General features: G+C 31.9%; 1 protein-coding gene and 1 long non-coding RNA gene across 5 annotated transcripts in view; one reads left to right on the top strand and one right to left on the bottom strand.

Moving 5' to 3' along the window:
- Positions 1 to 3,089: 3,089 nt before the first annotated feature.
- The window catches only part of LOC119638242 (hypoxia-inducible factor 1-alpha-like), a 29,583-nt gene continuing 16,884 nt past the window's right edge, over positions 3,090 to 15,788 (bottom strand). For 3 of the 4 annotated variants that reach the window (XM_038034929.1, XM_038034914.1, XM_038034921.1), the window contains exons 3-11: positions 14,036 to 14,714; positions 6,116 to 6,279; positions 5,899 to 6,044; positions 5,549 to 5,754; positions 5,294 to 5,486; positions 5,004 to 5,232; positions 4,177 to 4,929; positions 3,972 to 4,111; positions 3,090 to 3,305 (exon numbers count right to left, since the gene is read on the bottom strand). In XM_038034929.1, coding sequence (XP_037890857.1) covers positions 3,162 to 3,305; positions 3,972 to 4,111; positions 4,177 to 4,929; positions 5,004 to 5,232; positions 5,294 to 5,486; positions 5,549 to 5,754; positions 5,899 to 6,044; positions 6,116 to 6,279; positions 14,036 to 14,679 — 2,619 coding nt within the window. In that variant the 5' untranslated portion in view covers positions 14,680 to 14,714 and the 3' untranslated portion in view covers positions 3,090 to 3,161. The remainder of the gene's footprint in view (positions 3,306 to 3,971; positions 4,112 to 4,176; positions 4,930 to 5,003; positions 5,233 to 5,293; positions 5,487 to 5,548; positions 5,755 to 5,898; positions 6,045 to 6,115; positions 6,280 to 14,035; positions 14,715 to 15,788) is intronic. The other variant, XM_038034937.1, reaches the window with a different exon arrangement.
- LOC119638286 overlaps positions 6,318 to 15,788 on the top strand; it is a 29,098-nt gene continuing 19,627 nt past the window's right edge. The window contains exon 1 of the long non-coding RNA XR_005247410.1: positions 6,318 to 6,681. This is a non-coding gene — a long non-coding RNA (uncharacterized LOC119638286). The remainder of the gene's footprint in view (positions 6,682 to 15,788) is intronic.

The following is a 15,788-nucleotide window of genomic DNA, read 5'->3' as shown; positions in this document are numbered from 1 at the left end:
TTGGTCAGTCGGTATTGTTCACATAAAAAATAACGAATTTGCACAGTATTTTTCTTATTTAAATGAAACGAATAGAAAAAATGGCAGCATAATCTTGTATTGTAACCGCATTAAACACATTCAATTATTAATTCCTTAAAAATGATATATCCGAGAAAATTAGAAATTAAATAGTTCACAGCCCTAGAAATATTATTGAATGTAAAGTTGACTACGTTTATCTATACTAAAATACAAAGCGTAATAAAATAAGTACATTTGTAGCTAGTCTAGTACAACTTACTACTTGTAGTTAGTTATTTGTACTGTTGCCCCAAATTGAATCGACAATAATTATTTACTATTAAAAAATCAAAAAAGAGAATGGGGCACGTCTTCACAAAGTTACAAACGATTAAATGTTCTCTTTTTCATTTTCTTCAGAAGGTTGAGTGTTATTATAATTAATTTGTACAGCCCCAAAAATGAGTTAACTCGAAAATAAATATGGTGAACACCTTGACCTGGTAAATTTAGTTTATCGTAATAATACCAGCGATATAGGTATCAAATAAAAGGAACTTGGAGAGTAGAGTAGATTTTAAGTTTTTATCTGAATTTCTTTCTCTTTCAGAAACGAATATTTTCTTCTAAAGATTTAAAAAGCCTTTTCAAGCGGTTCGACGTTAATTTCAACTCATATTATTTGAATTCAGGTACGATAGTCTGTGAAAACATTTACACGCGCAGGGTTTCGTTGTGCGCAAAGTGTGTCTGTACTATGACATTCTGGAACAATTAGGTCGTCTTCGGCGGTCAGGTTGTCATGGACAAATATTTTTACTTTACTTTCGATGGCAATCGGTTTCCTTATTTAAATCTTATCTGCGTTATATGGCCAGCTTGGTTTACTTTGCTACACTGCAATATATTTTTATGCAATTTTCTTATGAGAGCATGTACGTACGTAGTGCGAGATTTAATTGCGTAACGTAAAGAAAAAAAAGAAACAAAACTACAGAAAATTGATTTCGGATTCGTTTGTTTTTATATTTATTATTGTTTTCTTTTTCATTTGTCTAGCACATCTTAGATGAAAACAAATTCAAAACAAACATTTAACAGATTAAACACTAAAATTCTGTTCATACATTTAATAGACATATTTATCATTTTTCGGGATACGTGAGGAATGGTTCGATAGAAAGAGGATTTAAAATAAAAACAAAATAAAAACAGAAAAAAATGAAAAAAATCGTACATGTTAGATAACCGAAAAAATATTGAGCTTTTCGGAAGTTAAAATTCACAGATCGTTTACTTTCTTTCAACCCATATTCATATGAATTGATAATTATTATTAATTAAATCTAAATATATTATTTAGCTCAATATTATATAGGTTATCTATTACAGATGTATACGTATACGTGTTATGAATAGAAAGTTACCGAAAGAAAAACCTCAAAGATATAAAAAATAATAAAAACTTATTTTAAAGAATCGTAAAGTATGAACGAATCAAATTCTGCTCAATTATTATTAATGTTCTATTATGAGTTTTAACAAATTTATGTATTATATTGAAAATTTATATATATATATATATATGTATATGAATGACATTCACATAAATAATATACTAAAATAGATTTGTATATAGATAGATGTATTAACAGCAACAATAAGGGCTACAACAAATTTGGGATTAAAACATGCATTAAATCAAGGCAACATACAAACACTTAATGTTTCACTAATGTTGTTTAAAGTGTTCACACATATGTACATTTGTTGTTTTTAATGTTTTAATTTAATTTAATTATATATATCATATATATCAATATAAAGCAGTCTTTTATTACGTTTTCATTTTTGTTTTTCTTTTCTTTTCTTTTTTTTTTTTTTCCTTAAAATTATCAACTATTTAGCTGTAAAGTATGATTTATAAAAATATATATGTAATAAACATACATAATTATGTAAAATTTTGGAAAACTTTTTTTGTTGTTTTTTTTTGAAAAAATTGAAACCGTTAACCTTGTTCAGAATTAAGAGTCAAACAATTGAAATTTGATTGTGAGTGGAATCGAATTCATTAAAATCACGTACTTTTTCTCTCGCCTGTTTCTTCTCTAGTGTATCTAAAATTTCATCGGCATGAAGTTTGTTTTTCTAAAAGTTTTTTTTTTTTTTTTCCAATTTTACTAAATCTCCTGTTATATGATATATTTACATAGAAGCGTTTACTTAAATTAATCTTATTTATTTATAAATATTTCTTCATTTTTAGAATAATTCTATTAAAATACATAAAAGTAAATTATAGTTCTCTTGCAGAAAATAACGATCTGCAACATGATTAACGTATTTCAATATAAACAAAGGAAGCCTCGTTAGTTTTTTTTTTTTTATTATTTTTTTATTTCTATTCCCTCCGTCCGAAAATATAGATTACATTTTCGAAAATAATTTGAGATTAATGAAAATATAATGAATTCCCGATAGTTGTATCGGTAAATAAGTGATTGTAATTAATTATAATATACGCTATGCGTGTCAGACAATCTGCACCTTTGACCCTTAGTGCAATTTTTGGGATCTTGAAATGTTCAATTTTGAAAAGTTAACTAACCTTAAGAGGTTTTAATAAAGTCGCCAACTTCTTGCAGAACTATCAGTATCTCAGTTTTCTTCACATTTAAAAATCGAATTTTAAAATAAAAAAAAGGATTCAAAAATTCTCGGAAAATTTATAAACTCGCCTTTCTACATATTATATCAAGTTGTTCATATGCGAACAATATTAAAAGCTAATTTAAATAAGACGCGATCTTACTAGAGGCAATTAAGTTTTGATTAAAATGTTTTTATTGGAAATCGCAAAAAAAAAGTTCTCTCAAATTTTAATATAATCCATGTCACGCCCTATACAATACAATAAAACTTTTCATATATTGTTTGTATCTAATAGGTATATGTGTGGTTGTTTCACAATTTGTTCTTCATATTTGTAAATGTATATCATATTTTCGGACAAATTGAAAAAATCATCAATAGTGAATTTTTTTTTTTTTTTATCGGACAGAGGGAACATTACTTATTATTATTTTGATTATCAATAAGATACTGACTTTATTAAATTAAAGAATAAATCAACAACAATCAAATAAATTAAATAATCATGGCGGTAAATTCGTATCGTTACTGAATTCCTTACTCAGCTCAGTATCTATTGCCGGTACACTTTTGGTTTCAGTCTGCCTGTGAAGTTCGAATTCTGTTGTTATATTAAAGTACATATCTCGTTGTTTCTTATGCTCTTTCTACAATAAAAAAATTAAAAAAAATTGTATTTAAACACAAAACAAAAGATTCTATCCATTGTAATGGGATATAAAGTTGCAATATAACTCTCACTTCCGTAAAGATATTTCGAAAAATCTACTACATTACTGTGCCTTCTTAGTGGATATACAAATCTTGATTTCGATCTGCACTTGCACGAGTTTATAAATTAAGAATCAAATGCTTTTTGCGATTATCTTCGTGCATTACTTTTAAGGAATGCAAGCGAAAGTTTATGAAAAGTATGTACCGTGCAAGTTTAGAGAAAGGTATGTACCATGTACCGACTAATGGTAATGATTGTGAAAATACGCCAAGTTACCTTACAAAATTCCCCTCTTTTCCTCGCTATGTCCAATCGATCTTAGCGGACATCAATGAATTAATTAAATTAAAATTTTAATTATTTCTGGTCAACGTCTCACGATTAGAGAAGCTGAGGCGACAATCTCATCACAAAAAACCATTTTTTCACTTGTTTCGCCAAGTGTTTATATGGATTTTTCGTGGAAAATTTCGCATCACCTCTCTGGCGTGTGCACTAATTTGTCAATAATAATCACTTTTATCGCATGGCACCGAATGACTTGGAATGTATGAAATAATTCAACGCGTTTTTCTTCAACAATTTTTTGCAAAATTACCATTATATCAGCTATGCGTTGCTCTGTATGAGGTATTTCATGTTTTTCTCCTTGGTCCCTTATCTCGATTGCAGCGCACAGTTGCTGATTTAGTCTATTATCTAGTTGATGCAACGAATCGGACAGTACACTTTCAATTGCTGGAATGCAAAAAAAAAATGAAAGACTAAATAATTTGATTAGATATGTTATTTTAACGCTTTACCTCTCCGCTGTACCGGTAAACTGTAGTCATAAGGCTCGGGTGTTGATTTGTTATAACTAAATTTTCGTTTACGTGCATGCGACGCTGGCTCGTCCATGAAATTTATATTATTAACATCATCATTATCATTGCTCAGGACATCTGCTGGCTTCGCTTGATCAATGTTTTTGGAACTAGTTGTAGTATTAAGGTCGATCGGCGATTGATCATTATCAACGCGTAAATGTTTGGCTGCGGTCAGCTTAACAACGCCAACACTTTTCACTATTGATGGTTTTATCGTTTCAGGTGCCGGTGGCACTAATGCTAATGGCGGTGTTTTAATGCAACGTATTTGCGCTAAATTCGAATTTATACGTTCGGGATATGAAACGTGATTACAGTTCGTGTATTTTGTACAGTTACTTGCGGTTTGCCGTTCCGATATATTTTCGTCAGAAGTCGTTTTTTGTAAATTTTGTATCAAGCATAAAACGGCTCGTTCCAATTGTTGCGGATTTTCTGACGCAGGTACATCAATAGATGACTGAGGTATTTTCTTATTAATAATAACTGAAAATTTATTTTTCATATCAATCACACGTCGCTTGCCCTCTTCTTCATCTAGCAGAGTATTAACGCAGATAAAAGAATGCACTTTATTGGTCTCTTTTTCAATTTCTAGAAAACCCTTTGTATGTAAATAAATGATTTTACCGTTGCGTGTAAAGAGACGATAAGTAGACTCGCCGTACGAGCTATTACAATCGTACACTGGATAGGTGTATAAAGAAATATTCTTCACTTGGGAAATTAGAGTTAAAGTCAAACATTTAGACTTTACTTACTCTGTCGCAGAGCCACAATGACCCATTTCACATCATCCTGATGAATGAAAGTGAATGGACTAAGATTACGTACTTCATCTTTCATATAACCGGCTACGATACTTATGCGTTGATCGCAGTCAACAATGCGTCCGTCGATTAAGTGACGAGTTTTGTACTCCAATTTATGATTTTCGATAGAACGATGTATGTTAGGTGGTCTTACAATTCGACCAACGGCGATTAGTTCCTATATTAAAAGATTTATAGCAAACACAATCGCATATCCCATAATAATAAAGAGCATTTACAATATCGTTTCCCCCTATTGCATGTGATGGCAAAGCGTCCTCCCGATTGCGACCGCGACGCATTAATGGTATATTTACGGGGCATAATCCTGGATTGAAGCCTCTCGGAGCCATATCACTTCGCCGAAAATTACCATCAATTTTGATCAATTCATATGTGGTTGGCTCTGATCTAGGACCGGCTCTTGCTAATCTGCCAAATATTAAATAAAATGGGATTACTTAAGGAACCGTTACTTTTAACATCTAATGTACCTAACTGTAAAGCTACGTTTATCCTCTCGTAATCTACGATCAATATCTTCCTCTTCGGCTTCTGTACGTGCTCTACGTTCATCAATTTCATCATCAGATTGTATATCAAAGAGTGTCTCCAAATCAGTGGGTATTAATTTGTGCCTAAGCATATTTTGATCTTCGGGATGTGTTATACTTAAAATATTTTGACCGTATAAATCCGCCTAAGGTATATATAAAGAGTATACAGAAAATTTTCTATATGGTCTATATATGGACTTAGTTTAGAATAGTGCTCTTTAGGTCGAAGTAATTCATAATTTTCTTGATACTGTTATGGAAAACTAAATTTGAAAATCGAAAATTACCTGGCAATGACCTAAATGTTGTTCAACACTAGACGAGACCAAAACAATTTGTCCATTACAAGTTAGCGTTAAAAAGAAACTATCTAATAATTTCATTAAGGCATCTGTTGTTTGAGGAGAATGGTTGCTTGAGGTTTTGCCAAATACTGTAAAATTCATTGATTGATCGATGAATTCAAAGAAATATATTTTTGTATATAAACGCAAATTGACTTACCATGTTTTAAACGCAAGCCGTGCGTAGCAAACCTCAGGGCGGCTATTTTATCTACTCGTCTAGGCGACTCGGCCACATGAGGAACCAAAGTCGATAACTCTTGTATTGAGCCATTTAGTCTATCACGACGATTCTTTTCAGCACGATTTCGTGCCTCCCGACCACTGCAAAATTAACAAAAAATAATTAAATAGTAAAAAATAATTTAAATAAATAACTTAAATATTTTTTACTATTTACTATATTACGGAAAATTTTGCAAATTATTAAAACGTTTGGATGTGGGCAAATGAAAAATGCCGAAGAGGACAGAATTTTAGTTTTGTCTGTACTTTATAACGTTATCAACGACTCGTCATGGCCGCGAGATATTCGATAAACTATTTATTCAATTTAGTGTTTGCTACGGTTGGTAAAGCCATGCTGCGGAAAAAAGATCATTGGCAAATATGTGTGCTTAGCTAAAGTCTGCAGGTTATATCTAAAAAATGGACTGACTTGTGTAACATTAAAATGTCGAGAGAAGTTGTTTCGATGGTGGATGGGCATGTAAAATTCGTTTTACGGTAAATGTTATTTTTATAGCGTATATTAAGTTTGTGCGCATGTATACCACACCACGCATTATGCGAATCAATCCAGGCTCACTTATTGAATCGATCCAAGCTTGTCTGCCTGCCTGGTCGTCTGTTCATCTAATGTCAACATACAGATCGCATTTCTTTGAGATTATTTTGCACACTGACACGCTTTGACCCAACGACAAATTTTATGCTCACTTTTCGATCACCCCTCCTATAACGACAAAAACAGCAAATTTCCAAATGTCGCTGAATAATAGTATTCCGACATGGCTAAATTGGTAGGAAAAATTTAGTCCGACTGAGACAACTTTTTGAACTTTAATATCATATCAGGCCTTTTAGGACAATTAAATTTTGATATAATTAAAAGATCAAATTTTCAATATTTTATGCTGGAAATTGCTTTATAATAGCAAATTAGTAAAGAAATCATCCTTTCCTAATCTAAAGCCCGTAGGTCTATATATTTCGCACTATCTTATATAAGGATTCTCGGGGAATATGAACCCTTATATGCCCGGAAAGGCCGATTTCTTAATGCTTTATAATGAAAATTTGTTTACCATAGTAAGTTGATATAAAAATGAAGTTGACCAAAATTTGACCCATATGGGCCTATTTCTTGGATGATACTTCATAGAAGATTGCTATGAAAGGTAGGAGCCTTCAGAAAAAGTTAGTAGTTAGTTTTTAATATTTTGTGTTGAAAACTTGTCCGTAGTAGTAATTTAGGAAAAAAAAAATTACCGGTAAGGAGTTTGGATCACATAGGTTTATTTATTTTTTTTATTCCTTAACATAGGGATTTATCATGAAAATTAGGCGCCTATATGGATATATTCTGGTTTTCTATAACAGATATTGAAAACTTATACAAAATTTTGCACCGCACTAGAGCGGTGGGCCAAAGTATCCAATTGTTGGCCTTGCCCGACTATAAAGTCCTTATTTGTTTTACTTTATTGTCACGTGCTTTTTATTTATTATTTACATATATTTAAATTAGATCGATTGAATTTTAGACATGATCGTGATAAGATGATGTAACGAGAATTTTTGCATTCACTATGTAAGCAGCGGCATATTAAACGTATTGGGGCCGTTGATAACAACTGAACAAGAAAAAAATACATTTTGATTTTAGATGCTTGAAATTGCCAAAATTGCCGATAGGGAACTACAACTTTACATATTTACAGTCAATTTTGGTAATTGAAGTTCAAGAATAGCGGACAGCAGCAGAATTGCATTTAAAGGATTAAAATATTTACAAAAACCCAAAAAGTTACTATGCATTCTTATCGAATTGTACTTTTAGACGATACGATTGCGTTCCTCCTTCGCGTTGCATACTCGTTTTCTTTCCTTACGTAACGCAATCGAAGAAAACAAGTTGATAACGATGAAGCATAGAAAAGATTATTCGTTTGCGCTGAGACGACATTCTTCAAAATAAATCTCTTAAAAACGAAGTAAAGGCAAATTTCATTTTTCCTTACCTCCACCGATTTCGATATTCGAAATTAATCGGTATAGTGGCTACATAAAAGTTTAGCGTGAAAGCGTCACCGATTGATCTGCTGATAAGATCAAACTTAATACATACGTAATCGGGACATATTATAAGTACATAATTTTAATTTGTGTAGCTTTAGGTGGGCGTGTACTATCACACACGATTACAATTAAATTGAAAAATGAATTTTTCGTGCATAACTTATGAACCGATGGAGATGTTTTTTAAAATCTGTAATTCCGATGTCCATTAGGGTCATCGTCGTGTTCAGTCCAGAAATGATTTCAATCGGTTTGCTAACATGTCCACTAGTTACGATGAAATTCAATTCAATGTGTTTCCGGACCAAACCTGCATAATAGTTTTTCACATATATACTGAACGAATCGAAAGTTATGGACGATTATTTGAACAAATTGTCAGGGTTCACCAACATTTATTCCTAATCGGTCAGGGTATACTTGTGTCAGAATTAAATTTTCATTTTCGCAACCTTGAGGATTCACAAAATTTACCCGTGAAATTGACGGGTTTGAGTAAAAACATTTATACAATATCTAGAAATAGCAAAGTGAACGTGTCATAGAGAAAACAAAAAATAAGCTGAAGACATTTATTTTTGAGTTCGAAAATACAAATCCGTCATATTGACAGTTGCGTAAATCTAGTGTTATCATAAGTCGATTAGTTAGCAAAATGCATGCTCAACCAACCAACGGATTACGTAAATTGTGAATAAAATCAATATTACGAAGGTTCAATAATCTTTTGTTTACTGCATCTATACAATGTTACATAGGGCATAATAAATTTAATATAATGTGTAAAAATGATTAATTTAAGATTTAAATTGCTTGACTTACTGAACGCTCAAAACAAAAAAAAAAAAAAAAACAACCTTTATATACAAAAATATTACATTTTCAAATGCTTTCTTCCATTTACTTCGACTATTTACTTCTTCGAATTCTGTGCTTGCATAAAATGTAATCAATGCTCTTCTTCATCTTGCATTGTAATACAATCTATATATATATATATATATATATAGATTCCCACTGTGTGACATTCTGTTATTATATTCGCATTCAGAGATAAGGGCAAATTTATATATATGTATGCATATATATGTATATATAACTAGACCAAGCTATTGGTTATCTCCCCTTTGCATTTTAATGCTCTATTACGTCGACATGCACTCTTTTATTATGGATGGTATACGTATTATATTCTATATATTTGCAAGTGTATATAGATAATAGCTAAGTGCCAGTCTGTTGAGTGTTATAGAATTTTGTTTACAAAAAATACTAAACGCAAAATTGCATAGCAAATGTAAGTGACGGCGGACGTATGTATGTTTACACGTCAAATATTGCGGAAGCCAAGAGGGGCAATATATTTTAAGCTCTGTCACGTTGTTATTGTTTTGACGAGTATAGTTATTTTTTTATTTCATATACACTACCCTTGGCTAGCCTCAGTTAGAAGTTTTACAAAGTTGATCGATTTGTTTGTGACTCACCCGAAGATTAATCCATTAATTATACGATTTGTTTATTTTGAGGTAAACATGTCGTTAGTGTAAGCATAGATCCCATTAATTATAATGACAAGCGATAGTGACAAGTGATTAATATTTTGTAAAATCAGTTCGCGTAACACAACGAAACATTTTACGTCACTTACACTGACATATCCTTAAGAGAAGAGTGCAAAAGAATCAAAATAATTTATATATTTGCTTTCAAAGACATCCTTAGGACTAGAGATTATAGAATGGATAGTAAATGTAGGCGTTTTTTTTTTTTTTTTTTTTTTTTGGAATAAACATAAACATCTTTACCAGTAAACTGTAAATACATGAATGTATTAAAGTGCATTAAAGTGATGGGTATTTGAAATTCATCGTATACCATACTATACTAGTCTTAATGGTTTTATTTGCCACCATAGTTGTTTTCGATTACAATCGCATTATAACTTGTTGCTTGCTGTCTGTTTACATATTCGAGACTATTCAGTAAGATAACTTAAAAGGATTTTCACACAAGCCCAAGTGCAAAATATTATTTTTATCTCTTTCTTTTCCTTTGCCAAGTGAAAAAAATTTTTAAATCGTCACGATTGCTCTTAAAGCACTTGTACGCTTTTGTATGGGTTATATATTTTTGCAAATGAATCACGTCAACCAACTGCGTACATAGATCGTAACAATTTTAAGCTACTAGCTGTACATATCACCATTAGGTGCTTGCATATATTTTAATCATTTTTCATATTTTATTATTATTATTATTATTATTATTGTTATTATAAATTTAGCCAAAGAATAAATTCGAAGACTAAAGTCTTAAAGCACTAGCATCTAAGGCTTTCGGTTTTATTAAAAACTTTACCGCCCTTGAGATTTGAATCCACGACCATTGAGTTGCTAGTCGAGACTCTTGCCTACTCGGCCACTCAGGCGGATTTTTCATATTTTACAAACGTCATTTGTTGAGAAAAATCGGTACAATATATAATATATTTATCAAAATATTTTCGATCATTTTCTCTTAAGTTTCCCGATCTTTCTGGCAATCGTGCCGCAAGAACGTTATTGATTTGACAAGCGATTCGATAACAACTTTTCAGCAGCTTTCTAAACTACGTGCCAACCAAGTGGTAATCAGAAAGAGCTATGTCGCGTGAGCAACAGCTCAAGCGGTGTATCCTGGACAAATATTACACTGCGTAGCTGAGAGACGGCCTCCAAACGGACGACTTTGCGTCTGTTAACTGCTATCGCTGGTCTTTTTTCCAACAATATGTTGCTCGCTTTGTACGACTGACGTCGATAGGCATCTGTTGTAAGACATTTCGTAATACATTACACCTTGCTAATCGCACCATATGCGCAGCAAGAGTTTATTGCTATGAATATTTCGCTTCGATTGCGATTTGAATGCACCTTCTGGCGTGGTAGCCATTCTTCCTTCTTTTGGATCTTTTCTATCGCATGTAAATGTCTACAAACAGTTGATTTAACAACTGCTAATTGTTGCTCGAGAGTTCTATGTGAGTGTGAGCTGCATTTCATTCAACTAATCTTGCAATTCATTGTTTTCGAACTGTTTTGGTCTTTCGATCTTTGTCATTGACATCAAAATCATTACCTTGCAATCGTTAAAACCGAAGCCGACAATTGAGATCTGATGGAGCATACATCATACACGTCATGCTTCTAAAAGTGCTCGATGTGCTTCGGCAGCAAATTTCTTCAAACAACAAAAGTAATGAATGTCGAAAATGCAATTTTGACAGTTCGATGATTGGCTTCTGTATGCACTGATTAAGATATTTCGCATTATTTTATCATTTTTACCAATAGAGATGTCGCTGATCGAAATACATTCAAGCGCCTATTATATATGTGTATAGGAAATGTAAAGGAACAGCTTTTACTTGTATTTATTGGTTTTTCTCGCTTTACATTACATACATACTTTCGATGTGTATAAATATATATATATATATATATATATATGTATTTATATTTTGTTTATAAATCTATGATTGAATGAAAAATCGCATTCAAGGCCATTAAAAAGAGATTCTCTTCAATCTCAAAAGTCGCTACGTCATTTTCTATCGTTTTTTTTTTTTTTTTTTATGAAGAGAAAATAGCAAAGTAAATATTATATTATATAACAATCCATTATATAGCTTTTATCAAACGTACAGAGTTAGCCAGTACTTGAAGTACTTGTAAATTTCATGTATTTTGACGATTATGGTGAATCGCAGCTTCGATTTGGGTATGTCTGAGCATGTCTGGCATCATCATCATCATCATCATCATCATCCCTATCGACTTGCCGATTATTCTTTCCCACTTGAACACTAAAATACCAATTTCTATTCTTCAATTTCGGTCGACATCAAATTAAAATTTAAAAATTTAAAAATAATGTAAGGTAGGGTGCATGCGTTTGTTAAAAGGTAACATAATATCTGAGATTAGGTTATCTCAAGTGGCTTTGTGTTGAATGAATAAGATGGACATGCAAGAGTTGACCTTTCTAAGACAATCTAACATCATAACACGATTTCAAGTGGCTCAAGATGCCTTTCTCGATATGATAAATTAAACTTGGCAGGGCAGCTATAGGGTGTTTCTTCAAATAATGCATTAGTTAAGCTTTCATTGGAAAACTTTTGCAATTTGTAGGCTTTGCGCGATGTTGCCCTCGTATCGTGATACTCAATATGTCCATGACCATGTTATTTGCAGGCAACATTGTTAGAGGTTTTATAATATTTTTACAGTACTTTTCAACTGTTGAAGCTCAACGACGAAAAGATAAATCAATTATTATTGCTTAAGGTTTTTTGATTACTTTATGCCATTCATATGCGTATGTTTGCAAAAATTTTGGAAAAATTGGAATTTTATGAACTATGAACATCGACTTATTCATAGGTAGAATTAGTAAATATATGCGGAAATATTAGTTTGGGGAAAAAGAAATCCATTATTTTTTCGGTAGATGGCTGCACTGATAGATTTCTCGTAAAGTATCGATCCGAAGCATGTTAAATAAAGTCCTGAAGATCATATAAAAATAATGGATTTCTTTTTCCCCAAACTAATATGATGATATATCAAAATAGTTCCAAGGACCAAATAGCATTTTATTGGATTATTCATCAATGTTGTTTTTTGCAAAGATCAGTCCAATCAATTCAAATCTTCTGTGTTATTTGGATGCCTTTTGCCCTTGATTACACTTTTAGAAATTTGCGAACAGATAGTAAACGCTTGGGCGTCAGATTGGGGGAGCAATTTAAACTTCATGCAATTTTGCTATTGTAGTCATCGATGGTATATGTGTTACGCTGTATGTAAACGCAATTTCCTAAAAAATATCGTACTATCTTTGCAATGTTAACTATTCCTTGCAACTTCACTTTTCTATTGACGAGATGCAACCATCTCTACTTATAATGCTTAATAGTCGGAGAAAGATTTCATAAATGATTATAATTTATGAATGTAAATCATATTTTCGGACAAGTAAGCCTACACATATTAATTACATTTTCGGGATAAGAGAGGAATTTATCTTATAAGAAAATCTATTCAAACAAGGCAAACAATTACTTTCTTACATTAGTATATAAATGAATTATATCGTAGATCTATGATTGTGCTATGCGACCGCGTGCTAATATAGCCCAAACTAATTAATGTAAATGTAAATGTAATTTTCAATTTTAATTGCGAGCATAATGTTGACGTGGGAGTGACCTGTTCTCGTCATTTTACGAATGCATCCATTGATTATTCATTCATTAATGAACTCATTTATAATGTTAAGGGTTCGCAATGCAATTCTTATTTGTGCTGATTGTTATTATGAAAAATTCGAAAAGAGATTTTCAAGTTTACTTTTAACCCACGGCATAACAGTTATTTGCGTTTATATCTCAATAGTCGTTAATTTATTTAATGTGTAGCCTTGGCATTAGACACTCACTGGGGAATCCCACGAGCTTGATTTTATTTCTTATTAAATATATATTAATCATGGAATACATGGAATATATGTATATGTAAATGTTGTCGATTGTACCGCATCTGCGCGCTCATATTCGACGTAGCAATATGCAGCGAGTGTGTATTAATGAATTTGTAAAAAGTTGGCGCGTGTGACGACGATACCGCCAAAAAAAAAAAAAAAAACAAAAAAACAAATTCGATGCAATTGAACAAGTTTTATAACGCAATGGAAAAGTAATCAAATAATCTATCTATCTATCTATCTATCTTACCTATTTGTCAGCTGAAACATATCAATCAAGTGCTCGTGAGGTAATTGTCCATAATTTTGACTTGAATACGAACGATATGATCCCAACGGAATATTTGGATGCCACATATTCGGTTGAAAATTATCCGTAATCGAAATTGGATTCGTATCAGCTATGTCCGATGCATGCCTGCTGACGGTGTTCAGTAGCGAAACGTTTTTTGGTTGCGATGCGTCAAATGACGGCGTAGAAATCGACGGAACGTAGAAATTCAAATGCATTGTTGAAGACGAACGTGGCACCAGTACAATCCCGTTTTGATCATATCTCCTATCATGAGATAATGTCAAATCTTTTGGATAATCGTTTTGCTCATTGCTTGAATAATCCGAATAATAAGAATCTAGATGCGTTAAGTTGTCCTTAGGCAAACATGTCGCATCTTCTCGATACCAATTTGCATAATTATTAGGTTCATGGCTTTCATTGTTTGTTTCAATATCACAGTTTGCTACATCTTCAAATGCGGCATCTGCTGCCACATTATGTTCACTGGCTAGTTGATTAGTCTTCGTTTTAAGCTCTTCTTTATGATTTAAATCATCTTGAATTCGAGATTGAATAACAATTTCTGTATTAACCGCATCTGAATTTAAGCAGTTCATGATGAAATCTTCTTTTTTTTTCCTTTTTTTTTTTTCTAAAAGAAAAGAAGAAATCAAAATGTTTAAATAAAAAGTCATCAAAATAAAGAGATATCGTTTGTACATCGCATGCAAAATATATCACACGTGTACACAAACAAAGCATGTGTGCTTCTTAAATGTCGGGACAATTTCAGCTGGAAATTTCCTTTCTAATGATTGCATTTTTTACATCGTTAGTATATATATATATATGTTTATGGGAAAGTGTGTACAAACTTTTGGGGATAACGAGCTTTTACATCATTGACGAAATCTTTACGCGTTTATTTTATTCATTTATGTTTTTTATTCAGACAAACTCAGCTAACAAATATTATCAGCTGAGTAAAAGCATATATATATATATATATACATTAAACGTGAAAAAAAAAAAAACAAAAAAATGAAGAATTAAAATGTAAAGTATAAAGACATCGATCAATAATTCCCGGGAATATTCAGAAATGATTTATTGTCATTTTTTATTGTTTTGTCGTTGATCTATCAGTTCGATGTCTTTTTAAATGCACTATCGAAGACTGTATTCATTCTATTAAAACATTTGCGGCGCTCAGAAGGAATATTCACAGGGCCCACAAAGTATATATATACTCTTGGTCAGTATCAAATTCTAAAACAATTCAGGCATGTTTGTCTATCTCTGTCCGTCTGTGTAGTATCGACGATAAGCATTTTGTGATAATATCTCAGATTTCTGGGCTTTTTTGCTCATTGTTCTATATATTTGTATAAAAATGAAAGACATCACTCTCATCTGCCCAATATTAGGGAGCATCGAAGTTTAGTTTTTTTTTTTTTTCATTTTCGTATAAAAGATTCGTTAATAGTCGAATGTAATTTTGTTCTATTCCTTAATCGAATGATTTGTCGGGTCTCTCGAAAAACGCTTAATTTTTCCCAAGCATCTCTTCATTTGATCCAAATTTTTTTTTTCTCAAAAGCATCCTTTTGAAATATGCAAACAGATAATAGTCACTGAATGAACTGAAGTTCTCGATTACAGGGTTGGCTGGGGCAATGATTTGAACCTCAATTAATGCAAATTTTACGAACTTTCATGGGATTTT

The sequence above is a fragment of the Glossina fuscipes genome, unplaced genomic scaffold (assembly GCF_014805625.2).
Source record: "Glossina fuscipes isolate IAEA_lab_2018 unplaced genomic scaffold, Yale_Gfus_2 0, whole genome shotgun sequence".
Classification (NCBI taxonomy): domain Eukaryota; kingdom Metazoa; phylum Arthropoda; class Insecta; order Diptera; family Glossinidae; genus Glossina; species Glossina fuscipes.
The sequence above is the reverse complement of the archived record's forward strand: the minus strand, read 5'-3'. Positions and strand labels throughout refer to the sequence as shown.